The sequence below is a fragment of the Mus caroli genome, unplaced genomic scaffold (genome assembly GCF_978045245.1).
Source record: "Mus caroli unplaced genomic scaffold, Mus_caroli_1 scaffold_10, whole genome shotgun sequence".
Lineage (NCBI taxonomy): Eukaryota > Metazoa > Chordata > Mammalia > Rodentia > Muridae > Mus > Mus caroli.
Window position 1 is genome coordinate 61,965,667 of NW_028227265.1, and position 19,653 is coordinate 61,985,319.

At 38.5% G+C, this 19,653-nt stretch overlaps 1 protein-coding gene across 11 annotated transcripts in view; it reads left to right on the forward strand.

Annotated features, from left to right (window-relative positions):
- Positions 1-19,653, forward strand: part of Psd3 (pleckstrin and Sec7 domain containing 3) — a 527,712-nt gene that overhangs the window by 411,172 nt on the left and 96,887 nt on the right. Inside the window, exon 1 of one of the 11 annotated variants that reach the window (XM_029480441.2) lies at positions 1,466-1,845. The exons of the other annotated variants lie outside the window; for them this stretch is intronic. Within the exon in view, the coding sequence (XP_029336301.1) occupies positions 1,687-1,845 (159 nt within the window). The 5' untranslated portion in view covers positions 1,466-1,686. Of the gene's footprint in view, positions 1-1,465; positions 1,846-19,653 lie in introns of those variants that run through there. 11 annotated transcript variants of the gene reach the window in all.

Genomic DNA, 19,653 nt, shown 5'->3' on the forward strand with positions numbered 1-19,653 from the left:
CCCACCTTGAATGTTACAGTGGATAGAAATGGTTATAATATGCTCTAGCTACAATTGCTTATATTATAAACGATTAGCATTATTGTACTGTTACAGTACATGTTTTATATCTTTGAAACATGCTCTATAAACTATAAAGCCATTACATTCCTAACCAGTAACTTGAGGTGAGAAAGGCATGCCTCAAAGAAGACAAAATGATAGCATAGACTCTGAACTCCATGCATCCCTAGAGGCAGCTGAGCCCTAAGTGCTTCTAAATTTATTTTCTATTATTATTTTAAACCAAATTCCACTCACATTTGTCAGTGTGCTTATAGAATAGTTGACGCCCTGAGGCTTCAGAGAAAAGGTGGGGACAGTGAAGGGAAGTGGAATGCAGCCTGTCATGATATCAAAAAATCAAAGGCTCCAGAGTTCCCTATCCCTGGGCTGGTTGACAGAGGGGGGCAGCAGCCCAATATCTTAATGTCCAAGCACATCAGTACCTGGTTGTATGTTATATAGAATTCTCAAGAATCAAAAAGGGAGTTAGATTTAAGTATCATAGGGAATTAAGGCAGTGTTTTTGGCAGAATAGTTTTTACATACTATTTTTGTCTTGTTAATTTGTATTAATACCCAAACCAAGACCTTATTCTGCAGCTGACCTGCTGCCTCTGTGATACCAGGCAAGTCTGGTATTACAGTTGAAGACATTACATTCAAAAGTAACTTGGTGTATCAGAACTAAATATATCTCATTTTCTAACAACGTCCAACTTGTAAATTTTTTTCTCACAAAGCAGCAGGTTCCCATTTACACAGAGCATTTGTGGCTTTGGAAAATCTCCTTATTGATCTAGATTGGATTTATTGATCTTACCCTAAGCCATATTTAACACCCTCTTTTTTTTCCCCTTAACTTTCAGTATGACAGGGAGGTAACTAATATCCTCTGCATTTGCTGAGCAAGTCAGCAATTCCTGTACTAGGTTGTAGCATTCTAAGGTTATAGGAAACATTTAATTCTTCTGACCAGCAACACAATTTAAAATAGGAAAGAAAGAAAATTATTGATTACCGTGATGCCTTTGTGGCTAGTCTTGTGCCACAAGCCTGTAATTGATTGAGCCTGGTGACACCCTGATACCCATCTGCATTTCTTTTCCCCTTTTAGAAATGGAGCTCCATCCGACCTCACCACACGTGGTGCCTTGCAGATTACTTGCGACTTTTATTTGTGGTATCTCTGTTTTGTTGACATTAATGAGATTACTGCACAATATCACAAGAGAAATGGTGTTGCTCTTTGGAATGTTAATGAACTGCTTGCTTGGCCAATTGCCATTTGTTCCCGTGTGTGAATGTGGTGTGTGTGTGTGTGTGTGTGTGTGTGTGTGTGTGTGTGTGTGTGTGTGTAAAAGAGCCGAGTAGCAGGGGTGGGATTACATTTTTTTTCCTCTTTGCAGCCAGTGACGTGAGCCGTGCCTGGAACAATCAGACTCGCTGCAAACAGGGTAGTTGAAGATGCTGGGGGAGGCAGCCTGGTGCTTCCTAAGCTAAGGCGATCGATCTCAGAGCTGCTCAGGAGCTGCTTGGAGCTGCCGGAGTACAAGCGGCAGAGTTCCTTCAGCATCAGAGCTTTGTAACGGGTAGAAAGTGCCTTTTTATTTCTCCAAACCTATTCCCTGATAGACCTTCAAAATGATTGGCGTGAATAGTGTTCAGAGTGCCAGCAAGGTACGGGTGAGGACCTCAGGTTCTGTGAAGTACTCCCGAGAGGATTCGATCCGGCGGCAGTCCCACCGGTCAAAGTCTATGAAAATTTCCAACTCCTCAGAGTTTTCTGCTAAGGAGAGCAAGGTAAAGAAATGCCCTGTTAAATATTATGGACAGTTGTATGGTGGGATCGCAGGATGCTATGCATTCTGCCAGCGTCTGATATGCAGTGACAGGCTGAGAAAGTAACAGGAAGCATAAAATGGCTCTAAGAATAATCAGTGGGATTGGGGTGAGCGATGATACCTGAACTCTAGATAGGAGAATTGCTGTGCTGTGCAGCAGTTTTGCACAGAGCCAGTTTGTGGAAGAGAAGGACTGAAGCAATACTGAAAGAGAGGCGATTGTGGAAACTGGTGGTTGGCATGGTGGTCGTGTTATAATCTCAGAAAGGTTGCCTTGACAAATGGCTTTTAGTGTGGCATATTTTTAGACCATCAGGAATGTAGAAATGTCTTGTTTAATTTTTATCTTTCATTGAGTTCATTTTTGTCTTCCCTCTCCCATCTGTCCCCCTCCCCCAGTCTGTGGAGCTAATGTAGAAAATCAACCCTGTTCTGTGTGCTGTATTCTTGCTATGTTCACTGCCAGGTGTGTGTAACTGGGAGAAATTCCTTCTTTTGTGTTCCTTACGTATGTATGCACTGCTGCTGGGCTGCCATTAATAAAGCACTGGTGTTTTCTGTGACTCTCTGAGATAGCAATCTTGGTTCATGTGGAATGGAAGGGAGTGCTTACGTAGTGAAGTGGGCATTTACTACATGCAACATATTCTTGAGATTCTTCCCACCACCATCTGTGTGAGCAGGGTACTCAGAAACACTCCCACTCCACAGGTTTAAAAATGGAACGATGGAATCATAGGATCATAGAACTCTAGAGCTGGGATGGGGATGATTCTAACAAGACCCATAGGCTTGAAGATGTGTAGGAAAGGCTTTGGGAGGTGGGTCTGTATCATTTTGGCCTTCCCATGGGCTCTATCCAAACCCACTGGGAGTGGCATCAGGCCTACCCCCTTCAACCTTGTGCCACTACCCTCCTCTCCTGCTCCCTCCCAGCCTCTTCCTCCTGTGTCATTACAGTACTGAAAGACTTTGACCTTAACAGGTTTCCCTCAAAAAAGGCAGAGGATGGATGGTGACTAAGAAATATGCTGGCTCTCCATCTATCACATTACATTATGACACAGTGGAATCTAACCCTATCAATCATTAGCAAATTAACCTGGCTCTAATAAGTTCTTCACAGGTGGCTTTTTCTTGGTAATTTTTAAATACTTGTCTTGGGGAAAAGCATGCATCTTTTGATAGTCTTTTAATATGACCGGATGAGCATGTCTTGGTACCCACTGCAACTGCTATGCGACCTCCCATGGTATGATGACTACAGTCTCCAGCTGGCATAAACCCCAAAGGTTATTAAAGTATTAAGTAGATGTAGAACGACATGCATGTGGTTGTCAGTGTGGTTATAAAATATACTTTGCAAAGAGCACTAAGTTAGCATCTCTGAATTTTATTTTAATGAACATTGTATTTATACCTTGTGGTCAGAGTCCCTGAGAAGTCAGAGGTAATCATTTGGAAATGCTTGTGTAATCCAAACTCCCACCCTGATGAAAATTCAATCATTTTAATACTTTTGGTTTGCTCAGAATTAGAATATATGGATTAACATTGGAAGCCAGAAGATGACAAATGAGCAAATTTATACTTTCTAATGCCTTCTCTGGTTTTTATGCAGTTGCAGATACTATTTAATAGGAACCTGTACACTTTGGGAAGAGTATTGTATATAAGCTCCCAATAGAATTATAATCACATGACTATATACATGTAAACGTATAACATATATGGATATTATATGGCCTCTTGAGTTCTGAGGTGTTTATTAAAAATGTATCTAAGGTCTTACCTCCTAGCCTCTGTGTCTCCCAGTCACCTTGTCCCTGCCTCTTTTCCTTGTGTATGTATTCCATTAGAATTAGAGATTAGATTAAACATTATCATTCATTAGCAAATTTTGTTCACTAAATGAAGTTAATTGAATATGCTAAGCACTTGTACCCTAAACTAATTAACTGAATTTCATTATGGACAAGTGTAATTACATGGTAATCTATGTTCTTCTCTGTACTGGACATATTATATTCAAGTGCTAATAGTTTATAGTAATAAAATATTATTAGTTAAAAGCAAATCAGTGTTGTTTTCCTCTTAATCAGTTAAGTGGTGTTGTTTAGCTATCTGACTCTTCAGCAAAAAATAAAAGGTTGTTTAACTGGGTGATAAGAAAGTTTATTTCTTCTACCCCCATCTGACTCTTGCCTCCATTGAAGACAATAATAAGATAACATCAAGCATCTCAAGATGACTTCTAGAATTGAATTCTCTCCCCCAACTCTACCTAGCCCATTCTAGAGTGAGTAGAATAGTTTCCAAATAGTTTAATTACAATATGTTTTATATTCTTGGAACACTGTCATCTTTGGTGTGTCTTAACTTCTGTTTTGTTGGCCATAAAACTCACTAATTTGTATAACTATGAAATCAGTTCATCTGCAGGCTTCACTTTTCATCCAATTTTACATTGTGTGTTTTATTTGAAGAAAGTGTTAAAAGGTTTCTGAATGGATCACTTACTTATTGCCTTAAATTTTTAAAAAATATCTTTCAAGATTTTTTAAATGTTTTAAGTGAAGAAATTGAATGATCCAATTTTTGTGCATCATGTTGTTATACTCTAAGGCAAATTATTTTATATCCCAGGCAAATTTTGTGCGCTGTTTTCATAGAACTTACTGCCCCTCCTGTAGCACTCCTCCCCCAAACCCATCCATATCCTTAAAAGTGATGAAATCTTCTTTCTTCTGAAGAATATGATTTTTCCTTTTTCTGGATAATGTTTATATCAAATTCTGGAACAGATAAAATGTAGAGGATATTTAATGTTAATAGTTTTTTTTAAAGAAGATTGCTTTTACATTTGTGGAAACTAGTATTAATTATCAAAGTCTCTCATTTGAACCTGACTGTGAATGCATTCAGCTATTTATTTGTCTTTTAACTGATACTGGTAGAGTTCCCATTAAGCTTTCTGGCCATGAGGGGGCACTACAGACCTTCCTGCTACCAGGGTCAACTGGACAGACTAGACAAAAATAACGATTTAGAATCATTTGGTGATATTGATTCTTGACTTTTGTATGTCTTTATTCAGTTCCTTATTCTATCCATTTATGTGTTTACCCTGGTGCAGGTTATTGGATGAACTTCAGGTTTCACATATGCATGGAAATTACTCTACCATGAGCATTATGCTAATTTAAAACTACTGAACATGTCCACATTTCCTCCTTTTCATCTGGTTATATATAAAATATAAATTATATGGTATATCGTAAATTTTTTCCTTGCTTAGATTAAGAATTGTAAAAGCTGGTGTTCATACTTTGATTTGTTTTTATGTGCCCAACTCTTACCAAACTACCATGTATTTACCTGGGCCAAATCTCAGCTTGATAATGCCATTTTTTAAAATGCTGTTTTAGAGTGTAAAAATAACGTGAGTAGCTGAGGCATGTTGTTAGGGAACAATAGAACAACATCCACTCAGAATTCTCTCATTGATGAGGGTGTGAATTTAAATGAAATGTTTAAAAAAAAATTTTTTTTGATAAAGTAGCAAGGAAACTTGAGACACATCTCATAGAACTCATGGTAGTTGGGTGATGTATAGTGAAAAATTGGCCATCTGCTTTGTGAGCCACAGTGCTGCCCAGGCAGAGTGTGGGCTTTCCTCGTTAATTATCTCTGTGTGTCTCCCCCAGTCATTTCTTGCTGAGACTTACAGTAAGCTGCAGTCGATGAAATATCCTTCTTCTGAGCCAGGTTAAGCTTTGTTTTATTCTCATGGACTTATACTTATTCTGTAGAAAGAAGCCTAAAGTCCAAGCTCACTTCCAGGAAGGTGAGCACTACAGCACGGTCGAGAAGTCTGGGTTCCTGGAGGTGTTCACTGTAAATATGGGAGAGAGAAATGGAAGTGCTTGGCTCCACAGCACTGCTTGGGGAATGGTGAATCCATTGCTTTGTAAAACATGTTGCAATAATATTGAAAGGCGCCATCAGCTCTATTCTTTTTAGTCTGCAAAGAAGTTGCTTGCATTTTCTTTAGCAGTGCTAGGTAAAATGCTAATCACTTCTTCCTCTGTGAGTCAAAACTATATACAAAGGAACCTGAAGAAGTCTTCACAGTGCCCTTTTGTAACCTCAAATTTTAGTGGGAAGTTCACAGACTGATGTCATATTTTCTCCCTGGATCATTTTTTTTTTTAAGACAAAAAAAAAAAAAAACAAACTAAATCTGGAAAGGAGATTCACATCTGCCTGTTTAAAAGTGTGTCTTGTGTAATATGGAGGAACTATATTCTCAGTTGATACTGTCCTTGCATATATAATATAAATGATATAATATGTAACAGAATATTTCACATTTAAACTCTGAAGTAGAAGCAGAACATATTTCAATCCATATAAATGGTCGTTGAAAGCTTTTGGGGAGATATTAAATTGACAATTACGTCACAATATTAACAACATCCATCATAGGTGTTGGCTAAAACCCTGGCACTGTGAAAGAATCAGGGGCAAATGCAAAGATTGAGAGGATTTCCCCACAAAGCTCTTTTCTTACTATCTGTTATATTATCTTTACACTATACCTCCTGTGTTCTAGGAAGCTACATTTTTGCTGTGTGATTCTGCCAGACTAATTTATCCAGATGTATTAATGTTGTTCTGTTTTGTATTTCCCAGGGTAGACCTTAGGAAGAGACAAGGCTTGCTCTGGCAGCTTGTCCCCCCAGGTTGTGTCATTATCAATAGGTGTTTATCCACCTTAGGACTTGAGTCAGGCTTGTTAAAACACAAAATCTGTGTTTGGTTTTATTCTGGTTTCCAAGCTGGCAGAGTGGGTGGGGTTTTATTGTTGGGTGTAACCTTTGCGGACCAGCGCCCATCTTGGGCACTGAGTTTTGTGGGTCCTGTAGTGCTTTCTTGTATGTTAACATGAAAGCTCCCAGGATGCACAAGTGACTCTTTAGGAGTAAGTGTTGAACAAACTATCCTCCTGGTTGGGTGGCACCTGCTGACTCTTGGACTTAATTGAAAGCAGATCCTCCACCATCGCAGTTGGATCCATTTTCACCTGAGAAAATGACATTTGGTGGTGTGTTCGGGTTGAGTATCTCAAAAATAACTCTCAATGCCAACCTGTGTTCTTGTTCTGCTGTTCCTCCATGTAACATCTGGACACTGGGAAAAGAAATGCCAGGCTATACAGTCATACTTGTCAAGGTACTGACACTACTCCTCTAAGAATCGAGGGAAGGGAAAGGAAAATCTGTGATAAGAATGAAGAGGTGGGAAAAGGACATGCTTTAACAAGTCAATCATTGTAGAAAATCAGGGCAGTTAGAACAGAAATGTAAGAGGACTCATTCTCTAGCATTTCCTTCAGGACAATCTGCTAGATGGTGCCTGCCTGGTTCAGTATTTAAGGATTATAAATGCATATAGTTCTTTTCTTTTAGGGGATATTTATATCATATATATACATATATGGAATATATACGAATTCATAATGATGCAGACATTGAATAGCTGAGTATGACATCTTCTTCCACATCTTATGAAGGTACTCTGCTGTCACTAATTGCTTTTATTTTGAATTTTGCATTATCATTCCAGTAGGTTGGATTATTACTTTTATGAAACCAGTTTACCATGTTCTGATGGACACATCTTCAAATGCAAGACCTGATTTCAGTAGAATTTGATTTGGGCAGTAGATTCTTTAGCATGCTTCATGTCAAAATTCTATGAAAATTACCGAGGAGGACCCTGTTTTATTCCAGTCCTTTTCCTGATCTGCTGTTGATTGTCACTTCCAGTTTAGTTTTTGAGTGTGAACTACTATGAGATGTCAGTATGCTCCTTGCCAGACTCAGGTGTTATTAAGTCAAATAATACTACTTAGCTATCCAGATAATCCCATCCTGCTGATTCCGGGTAATTACTAGAGTCACCTAGTAATTACCTAGCTCTTCAGCACATGCCCACTGGACATACCTTAGTGTTCACAATAAACAAAATCCTGGAGCCTCTGCAGCTCACGGTAGGAGTCAATCCCTGCTGTATGTATTCATTACAGTTACCTACTAAGATCTCCAGCATAAGGAAACATGGTACATTAGGGGTCCTTCTAGCTGGGTGCTTTGAGAAATGAAGCTTTTAGTTTTAAGTTATTGAGACAGGATTATATAGCCCTGTCTGGCTTCAAACTCTTGATCCTTGTACCTTAGTATCCTGAGTACTGGGATTATAGTTGTGTCACCATGCCCTGGAAGAAAGCAGCTGTTTACTGTCACGAAAGGGATAAAGAAAAATAAAATGCCAAATCCTTTATGCTGATTTATGTTGCTGTTCTTCACTCCCCTTTCTTAAAAACATTCCAATAAGAAGACTCTTAGAATACTCTTATCGTGATTGGACAATGTTTGAATGCCTTTTTGTATGCTTCATCAACCCCATGCTATGTTTTTCGTCCACAGATAATGGTGTTTTTATTCAGCCCAAACAAAACTATTCTAATTAGTTTAAAGGAACAGTACCTTTTTACTTTTATACCTTGAAAAATTCCACTGAAATCTGGGGGGTGGAAATGAGAGATCTTTAGGATGGGGCAAATGAGAGTATCCCCTAAAGAGGTGAAAGCATTAGAAAGCTGAAAAGCAGGCATCTTCTTACCTTTTGGTCCCTAGGAGAAAGCTGACATGCAAGGACCTGCAGCCTTGCAGGTGGGGAGAGTGAGCAGCAAGTCCCAGTGATGAAGGCCCTGGCCACCCTCAAGAGCAGGCACTCAAAACATGAGATTCTCTTTCTAAAGTCTCTAGAGTTAGAAATTCTAAGTGCATTCCCTTACCTGGTGTGGCCATTGACCCTCTCTTTCCTATGTTTTCTAGTCATCTTCCACACTGGGTTAACCAGAGGCTTCAGCCATAATTCAGGCCCATTTTGAGGCCCATGGTGAGATCCCTGTGTGGAAAATAGCAACTGTGAGTGAAATGTTGAAATATTTCACAAAAGGAATCTCTGCCCTCTCTCCTCACTCTGAGGTATATTTTCTCAGAAGAAGAACACCTGTATTCAATAAACAGGAAGTTGAATAGCCCAGGGGGAGGGGGAACCTGCAGGAACGTGATAAAGGGAAGCCCTGGACCACAGATGTGTAGGAGATGGAAGCAGGGAGTTGAGACAGGAAAAATGGCAGATTCTAACCTTAGCACTGACTGACTACCTGGCACTGAGCTCTGGGGAGATGGAGACTGCAAATTTGATGGCAGATAGTAGAGATGAATTAGAGAAAGGTACCCAAGAAACTCATTTAATACCACCAGCAAAATGCAGTTGGATTAACTATATGGTAAACAAAAAGAAATTTAACTTTATAAAAAGTGCTATACTTTACCATGATGCTTAGCTATGATTTCTATCAATATTGTCACTGTAATATAAGCACTCAAAATTGATGATCCTCCAGAGTGTGAGGGGATATAATTCTATTATATTAGGTAGGAAGAGAAGTCTATGTGTCTATAGCATATATGTGCAGATATATTTATAGAGAGAAATATATGGTATACACACACACACATACACACAGATATATATATATATATATATATGTTTTGATGGAATGGTGTTAATAAGTGTGTTCTTTTATTTAAAAAATACCTTTATCTTTTCATTATATGTAGTTCCCCAAATTTTCTTCTGAAAATTCTGTTATGAAAAGTAAATGCCTAGCATCCACTAGATCTGATTATTTAATTCACTGTATTGATTGCTTTGAATAAAATCTGTGTCCACTTAGATTTGTCTTCATTGCTTTTTCTAGTGTATGGAAATGGCAGAGAGCAAATGCCAGGCCTTGTGTTCCTTCTAAATGTTAATTTCTTCTGGAGATTGTTTTTTTAGGAGCCATTTATTTAAAAGGGCTCAGATTGTTACCCAACAAAATAGTTTTTTAATAACTGTACACATTAACTTTATGATCATGTTCATAATCATTAAATATAATTGATCATTTTTCTTATGTATTTAAAATACTGTATGTAATTACAAGGTCATTTGAAATTTATGTGCCCCTTATATTTCAGATCATAAAGCATTCTTTCTTATGGCTTCCTCCTGCTACCTTTCCACAACAAGGATTATCAAAGAGATGATCTAACAGCAGATCATAGCAAGTGCTATCTAGAATCATCTTTGAAAATGTAGGGTACAGTCATATTTTTCAAGCAGGGATTAGCTGTCCAAATATAGGCAAGCTCTGATAAATAGCACCCCAGAGGATCAGGGTGGAAGAAGAAGAAGTGAAACCGGGAGGGGGCTAGGATCACAGTGAATTCGGGGCTTATGGAGAGCTGCATATGCTAAAGAATGCTTTAGAAAGCAGTGTTCCACTCCCATTCACTAAGACTGCAATTAGGTACAATTTTACTGTAGGGTTACAGGCTATAAAGTTTTCTACATAAATCACATTCACATAAGGTTTCAAGATGCTTGTCTCTAATACCTACAGTGAGTTGAAGAATGATGAGGGTACTTTTATATGTTCCTGTCATGCCATCTATATTTCAGTCAACTGAAAGAGAATGCCTCCTCTTCCTGGGTTACATACCCTCTGCTGGAGAATGTGTCGGTATTGTCATGGCAACTCCATTTGGGGGAATGGTATAAAGAGAATGTAAAATATTCAACTAAAAATAAAAGGAGCCTGGGCCTGACTCCTGTGATGGAGTTTTTATCATCTTAAGGTCACCAGATTTAACGAATATGAATGAATACAAAGCAGTCAGATAAATGTAGGTTATTTCATATGGCAATTTTTCTTATGTCCAATATAAAATTGGGGGCACACTTACACTAAAATGTTATTCATTGCTCCTTCAACTTAAAATTTAATTAGACATCCTGCTTTTGATCAGGCAACCAACACCCTGCAGCAAGTACCAGGCCCTCTGGCTTCCAGGTTAGTGAGGTTAAGAACTCATACTTTCTTCCTAAGTTACAGGTTTGAATCCAGCTCTGCTGAACTCTAAACTGTTAAGTCTGTATTTATGACCCATGATCATACTTGGGGTATTTAGCATTGTTATCATTGAAGGCCATGCTTTCTCAAAAAGAATTAAAAACAAAACAAACAAACAAACAAGCAAAAAAACAACTGGGTTCAGGATAATTTATGGAGCACTGTCAGGACTAAAGGTAAATAGACCACACCTAAATCTAACTTTTCTATCTTATTTTCTGTATTCATTTCTATTCTTGTAAAATACATATATTTATATTTTAGTTAAGTGGCTTATGTGTGGTATGTTAGAAATTTAACATTACAGAATGTTATACACTAAAAACAATTCTGTCCTATTCCAGCCCTAACTTGCCTTCTCCACAGATATTGAAATGGCTTGTCACCATTGTTTTGCTTTGTATTTTTATGTATTCACATTTTTTCATAAAAAAAGAGGCTTTGTTTTACTACTTATTTTCACAACATATTATAGTATATTTGCTAAAAATATATTTTAATAAATATTTGTGAATATCATTGTATCTCTGGTGGTACTATTGAAACAGTTTGTCTCCTCAGTTTTTATAATGTATGCTTGTTATGCAGAAATGGGCCACCCTTTTCTCATAATTTAGGAAGGTAGCATGATACATTCCTGTTCTGCCACCACTGTCATCCAGCCCAAATCACATCTTCTACCCAACCAGCAGTTTTATGGCAACTCTCTCTCTCTCTCTCTCTCTCTCTCTCTCTCTCTCTCTCTCTCTCTCTCTCTCTCTCTCTCTCTCTCTCTCTCTCTCTCTCTCTCTCTCTCTCTCTCTCTCTCTCTCTCTCTCTCTCTCTCTCTCTCTCTCTCTCTCTCTCTCTCTCTTGCTTTCTGTAAGCTCCCTGCAGATGCATGAATTACAGCAGACCACTCATTTGTTTAGAATAATCCACTGGTTTCCCAGTTGTATAGACTAAACATCAGATTGTTTTCTAGTTAAAAATCCTAGGACATGCTTGTCTATTTCTCAGCATGCAAAGGTTTCCACACCCGAGGCCCACTGTATCCTACCATGTCTACTCTGTGTGTTTCTGTTCCCTGGGATTTCCCCACTCAATTATACCTACAGTGGCTCACACCTTTCTTCCAGACTTTGTACTGCATGTGGGGTGTGTTTTGCCTTTCCTTTGCAGAGTGACTTTCTCTGACTATCTAATCTAAAATGTATCATTTGAGTTATCTCATTTTCATCATCATAATAATTAACTGGTAAGCCACTGGAGATGTCAAATTATGTTTACCTTTTTATTACTTTATTTTCTGTTTGAGCTCACAGAAATCTAATACTTCATGTTAACCTCTGGGCATAGTATTTGTTAACTATGTAAACACATGAATAGTTTTATAGGAAAAGATTAATGAAAACTATTAGAAGAGTAAGCCAGGTGTTGGGGCTAAATTTGGGATTACATTCTCCACACTAGTTTTTGAGACAAGATCTCTCACTGAGCCTGAAGCTAACTAAGCTGATTTGGCCACAATGGCACTAAAGCAAGCTCAGGGATACTCCTGTGTTTTTCTACAGAGAATGCAGAAATATTGTATTAAATGTTTAAAATAGGCGCTAGAGATTTGAACTCAGGATCTCTTGCTTGGCTAGAAATCACTTTATTTGCTAAATCATCTCCCCAGCTTCAGTTTGAAAACATTTAGTAGACAAAACTAATCAGAAAACTAAAGAATGAACAGGGAGAATTATACGGGTGCGGCAACATTCCTGGTTTGTGATTTAGACTCAAACCTCTGAGGAGCTGATGTTTCACTTGACATCAAATCAAGTCATGAGCACATATCTACAATTTAACAAGAGAACTGATCACTAAGGGATGTGGGAGAATTTTCTGGAGTTGGTGTATATGTTTTGTAACTTTCTTGGGGTGTGTCATATATGTGAATGCAGTTACCAGAACGTATTTAAAGGTACAAGTAGGTTTGTAGAGTTGACCTTTTGTCAATGTATCTTAAAAAAACCTGTAAACAGACATTGAAAAGTTAGCATATTGCTGAAATGTGTAGAGGTGAAATGTGCTGATATCCATCACGTGCATTTTATTGTTGTTGTTTGAAACAGGGTCATATGTATCCCATGCTAGCCATGTTCTTGCTGTGTACTCCAGTGTGAACAACTGATTCTCCTGTTTCCCTCTCACAAGTATTAGGATTACAGGAATTCTCCCCCCCACCATTCCTGGATACTATATACATTTAAATACACTGATAAATAAGATGGAATGATAAAATAGAAGGATGAATGGATGGGTCATGATTAGGTGATAAAACAGCATAATATTCATTGTAAATATAGTTCATGGAATATATCTGTTATAATGTGTAATTCTCTCAATTTATAAAATTACAAGGGAAACATATTTTACTCATAAGAATATATTCCCTAGGGGTAAAAGTTTTAATTTATAAATTAATAATTATATATATTAATTCTTGGAATCCATAATTGGGATTTAGAACAAGATAGTAATGCTACCAGTTAATGATAACTCTGTGTGTGTGTCTGTGTGTCTGTGTGAGTGTATTATTGGGTAGCACAAGAAAATAGATGAGTATGAAACACTAGGAAAAGAGCCCATTTTTGTTTATGTTCCAAAGTAAAATCATAGACAGAGAGCTAAAGAGAGCCAAGGAAGGTAACTTTATGCTATCCCCTCAGGTTGCATATGTAGACAACAAAGACCAATCAATTACTTTCCCAATATTGTTGTGACCACATTACAAAAAAGAAAAAAAAAAAGAATTAAAGAACAGAAGAATCATTGGCTCATAGAAGTTCAGTCTCTAGGGTTCAGTTCCCAGATACTTGGCCCCATGAACCTCTTCAGAACAGTATGAGCATAGAGCATCTTCTTCACCTTGTGATGCACAGGAAGGAGTCAGAGCAAGTATGACCCCAGCGGACAACTGCCTTTGGTTATCTCTATCCTGGATCTAGGCCCTGTCACCTAGTTTTCACTGCCTCCATTAATGTCTGCATTTTAGGAATCCACCAAGAGATTATTAAACCACGTGCTGATCAATTGTCACAGTTTATCCTCATGCAAAATGACCTGCCTTTCGGTTCCACGAATCCATGTAAAGGCTGAATATGGAGGTACAGATCTATAATCCCAGCAGTTGGGGTGGGAAGGGAGTGGGTGGATCCTTGGAGGTCCCTGGCCAGAAGCCTACCTTAACTGATGAGGGTTAGTGAGTGACCCTGGTTCAAAATTGATGAGATAATGGAGGAAGACACTAGATGTAGACCTCTGGTCTCCATGAACCCCTACATGCACAGGGATACATGTACATTTGCACACACACACACACACACACACACACACACACACACACACTGTATGGGAAGCATTATCCTGTTTAAAAAGTATACTTTATGATCAGAGACTTTGCAATCTTAATTTGTCTCTGGAAAGACTTTTTCAAAAAGAGAATTGTTTTTGACAGTCAAGATTAACCATTAGTTAAATTAAATTATCTGGTTTCAATAGACAATTTAGAGCCATCTACCTGTGTTCTTAGCTTCTTTAAGATTTCTGGATTTCTTTCCTATGAACTTTTCTTTTCTTTCTTTTTTTTTTAGAGGCAGGGTTTCTCTGTGTAGCCCTGGCTGTCCTGGAACTCACTCTGTAGACCAGGCCTCGAACTCAGAAATCCACCTGCCTCTGCCTCCTGAGTGCTGGGATTAAAGGTGTGCACCACCACTGCCTGGCTTCCATGAACTTTTCTATGAAAACATAAATAAAGCAATGTCATTTATTAACTCGACTGTGTGAAAGTGTCTTGTATGTTGTATGTGAGAAGTAAGTTTATAGAGTCTGTCAGGTGACTAGTTCTCAGCTCTGTAAAGTCAGGCAGGATTAGCAGTAAATGTTATTTTCTTTACCCTTGAAGGCAGTGATGGTAGATTCGACTGTACCTGCCATAATGCCTCCATAGTCTCTACAAAGTGCTAAAAATGTTTATTACACGGTGACTTGTATGATTATTCCTCATATTCATTGTCATCAAGGTGAGGGCTTCTACATTTTCCTATTTTCATTGTGGATCTGTGATGGTCTATCTGTTTGTGGTTAGATATCCCTGTGGCTGCTATTCTTGTTTGTACATGCACCACAGCACAAAGTTAAATTAATTCTCCAGGACAAAAATTTTGGCCCTGTTTATCTGATGGCTTGGTCAGAAAATTGGATCTGATTATAGACATGGAAAAACACAATCCTGATTTAGGCATGAGTTTGTTGCCTTGAATGTGAGCCAAAGAGAGGAGTACCCACTAGATGGTTCGTGATTTTTATCTCCTTTAGTCTTGGGTGAATTCCAGTGGGATCAGGAATATGGGCATTTACAGAGAATCAGAACCTTGGTAGTATAAATTCTACTATTGTCATTATCAGGTTCAGTTAAAATGGAAGCTGTGTAAGCATCTTCCATGCTTTTCATAATTATTCAAGATCTGCAGAGTAAAGAACATCATTGGAATTTAGAGATGCTTTAACTAAAATATATGTGTTCCATCAACTACACAAAATGTGCTTCTGGGGAAACAGAGAATCCTGATTATACAATGTGGTAATGGAAAGAGATTGCCGAGCCTGTGTGGGCTGCCAGGAAGGTGCTAAGCTTTGAATAACATGGCATTTTATCATCTTTGAAAAGCAATCAGAAGTAAGGAACAAAGACTTAAAGTAAATTTAAACCAAATTCCCATATTCCTATAATTTAAACAACTTGTTTTGCTTTCTCATTCTTAAAATTAATTGTCTTCAGATTTGACGAACCATCTGTCCTGTTCAGTGTCAGAGGATCATTCAAGAGCTCCTGGGATAAGTTGCAGAAATTTTGATTTTAGCTAGGGCGTCATACATCACGTCTGATGGCATTTGAAATATTTGTTAATAATTCATACAGAATTTTCAAGGGAAGCTCTGGGCATCTGGGGGTAGGGTAGGGTCCAAATTTTACATTTTTCTTTATTTGTAGAATTACTTGACAAATTTTGGTGTGTACTCTCATACTTTCAAATGATATCCATAAAGTAAATCAAACTTTTATCTAGGGATTGACGTAAAATATTTCTACACATTGCTTTTATTAAAATACCCACCTTTCATTCATACCACAGCACTTTGGTTTTCTGTGGCTGCTGGAACAACTGACCGCAGAAGCATTGTATCTAGAACATGCAGAAATACATTCTCTGACAGTTCTGGAGAATGGCACTGTTTGAGATTCGTGTGAAGGTAGAGCTGTGCTCCCTCCGAGAGGTCAAAGGAGAATCTGTTCCTAGCCTTTTCCAGCTCTTGGCTGCTGGGGAACCTTGGCTGATACTGTGTTACTCCACCCTCCTGGTGCCTCTCTCTTGCTCTCCCTTCTGCTTCTTTAAACTGCCCTCAGCCTTCTTGTGAAGACACTTGTGATTACATTTAGAGCCCACCCACAGACTTTCCCCATCATAAACTCTTTAAATTTGATCTAAAGGTTTGTTTTGCCATATAAGGAAATATTCAGAGGTTTTGAGAATTAGGAGACAGTTTTCTTTGTGGGGTATGTTCTTCAGCCTCCTCAGCAGGCATCACTTCACTGTGTGGATTCATATGGATGGGGCCTGGGTACTTTTTTTCTTTCTATTTTATCTCAGCTGTTAATTCAAGGGGAAGGGGACAACCTACCAGGACATTAAATCCCGAAATCTTCTCTAGCTAAGTGAAGGGTTAACACACACACACACACACACACACACACACACGTACCTGTGTGTGTGGGTGAGGGAAACAGACAGACAGACAGGTAGACAGGCAGGCAGAGATGGAGAGATAAGGAACAAAGAGAAACAGAGGCAGAAAGACAAAATAATCCAATGATCAGTGATGCTGGATGTCTTCCTCAGGCACTCCCTATCCTGTTTACTGATTCATCTGGAGAGAGTAACAGGAATCCACCTGCCTTCATTTCTCAGTTATTGGAGTTGATACATGTTACCATGCACAGCATTTATTTAAAAGTGGGTCCCAAGACTCATAACCAAGGTCCCCATGCTTACACAGTCAGCACATTTCTAACTGAGCCACCTTCCCAGGTTATTTTCTTGAGCTGTAGCCTGCACCTCCAATTTTAGCCACTCACATGGCCAATACATTTGATTATAAGTGGTACAGGGTCATTTTAGCAGGCTTGTCCTCACTGACAAAAGTACTTGAAACATGTTGTCCTAGCAACAGTGACTCTCTGTGAAGCTTATCTTTTAAGAATAGAATCCTCCAGTGCCCAGCATTATTTGAACGCATCTGAAAGAATCGTAAATCTTTTCGCCTTTCCCCAAAATCCTTAACTTAGGGCAGGAACATACAGGGCTGTAAAACTTAGGATCAGGAAGAAAACATATAATTTGTTGAGAGTCAATGCAAATAGGAAACTAGAGGTAATACAGCTAGAAAGATCCTAGATTCAATTTACTACCAAAAGAATCCAAAAAAGAATAGATGAGGAAGGAGGAAGGCTGTTTCAGAGTTTGTGAGACATCTGCAGAATCCTGAGTGATGTTCCTTCCTGTTGGATTGTACCTTCCACGTCCTTTCTAAGGTGGTATTTGTCCCTTTCAGCTCTGAAATTCCATTGTGATGGTTCTCCCCTGTCTAAAAGGAGAAGGCAATAGGAACCTTGACAGAAACTTCTCAGAGAAGCTGGCAGGAGGTTGGGGTAGGGGAGTGGTTAGTGAAGTTAGAGGTGGTGAATATCCAGTGGCATTAATCTGACATTACTCAGTTTTTATTCTGGTGGTGCTGAATGGGTCATAAACAGATTCAGAATATTGCAGAGTCCAGGAGAGTTTTCCTAGTTTAGTCACTAGACCTGGACTGTCCTGTCATCACAGGCAACACCATTTCTCCTTAAGAACAGCCTATCCTAGAACCTCATTTTCTGACTAGCAAATGGACAGTACACCAGAGACTAGGTAACTAAACCACAGTGAGAAAGTCTTCTTGGACCTTTTACAGCTGGAGCTGGAAGAAAGAACCCTTTGTTTTCCTACATAGGAACTCAAAGGTATGCATATGCACTGCTTACAGAGGACAGTTCTTATAAGAAATAAGAGAAATAAACACTGGAGATGTTTGAAAGAGGAGGTAAAGAAAGGAAAGATAAAGAGTTTTAATTCCTGCATCTCGGAGGCTAGTTTTGCTCATATCTTTTTATAATTTACCTACAAAAACTCACCCTTGCCTTTAACATTCAGTTCAGTGTTCGACATTTGAAGCTAAAAGAACTCTTGAGTTAGGGATGTAATGTAGCTCAGTTGATCAAGTGCTTGCTTACCATGCACAATGCCCCCGAGTTTAATCCGGAATATCACACTAAAGGGAGAGGTGGGTGATGTAGGCCTCATGTTCTCTGCACACGGGAGGTAGAGACAAGAAACAGGTCAAGATTGCTCTCATGCAGTGAGTTGGAGGTTAGCTTGAGCTATATGAGAAGTGTATCAAACGAGAAAAAATAAGTCACAGTTCTTATATGGCATGTCAGTGTGGAACACTAGAAGTAGGATTGGCAGAAAGCTACCTGGTATGTCTCTTCATGTGCTACAGGGAGACAATGCAGAAAGGAATTTGATAGTATAGATTGGGTATTCCTCATCTGAAATGCTGGGGTCCGAAATTGTTTCAGACTTTTATGTCTTAGAATATTTGCATTTGCAATATTTAATGTTTGCAAATCTTACATATTATCTTGGGAAGGAACTCAAATCTGAGTAGGAAATTTGTTTCAGGTATACAATATGGCCTGAAGGCAAGCTTATAAACAGTACTGATAAGACGTTTTGTTCATAATTCTTTTTTTTTTCCCCGTTTTTGAGGCCAAGTCTCATGGTATAACTCAGACTGGCATTGAAATTGTCATTACTCCAGGCTTAGCTCAAACTTACAATCCATCTACTTCAGCCTCCCTTGTGTTGGGCTTAGAAGTGTGTACTACCTCTTCTGGTTTAAAGCCAAGTTCCATGGCCTGGGATTTTCCATCTGTGGCATTGTGTTAGGGTTTTAAAAGCTTTATATTTGGAGTTTTTGTGGGTTCATATTTTTGGTTTTGTTTGTTTGGTTGGTTGGTATTGGTTTTGGTTTTATTTTTTGAGTAGAGAGCCCTGTTGGTTGCTTTTCTTGTCACAGTGACAGAATCTATAGTTTCAATGTACTTCCACTTAATATGGAAGCATTCTAATAGGAAGAGAATTTCTATTGGCATACAGTCCTTTTGCTGACATGTGCACACTCAGTCAACCATCTGAAGCCTGCCTTTCCTCGTCTGACAAATGGTTGGATGGTTTGTGACACCCTCACGCTGCCCTTTTTCTGGCTCAGAGTAGATAGCCATGGCTGAGCATTCAAGCTCTAACTGCCTGAGACCTTATTGGGGAAAAGTTCAACCACCGTAAGTTTTATTATTTTCCTGTATTATTTTCTGCCATGGTTTTGCATATTAGAAATATATTTATCTTTTCTTTATTTTGTCTAATTCTAAAGTAAAGCATTTTCCTGGGTAGGTGCTATAGATGAACAGATTGACCACAATGGCTTTATATGGGATACTGGTTCTCAGAAGCTATGCTAGCTAATATGATTATGTCTCTGTTTTACTAAGCCTGTAGGAAGCTTTCTTTCTCTTTTATCATATAATAAATGTATATTGAAGTATCACTC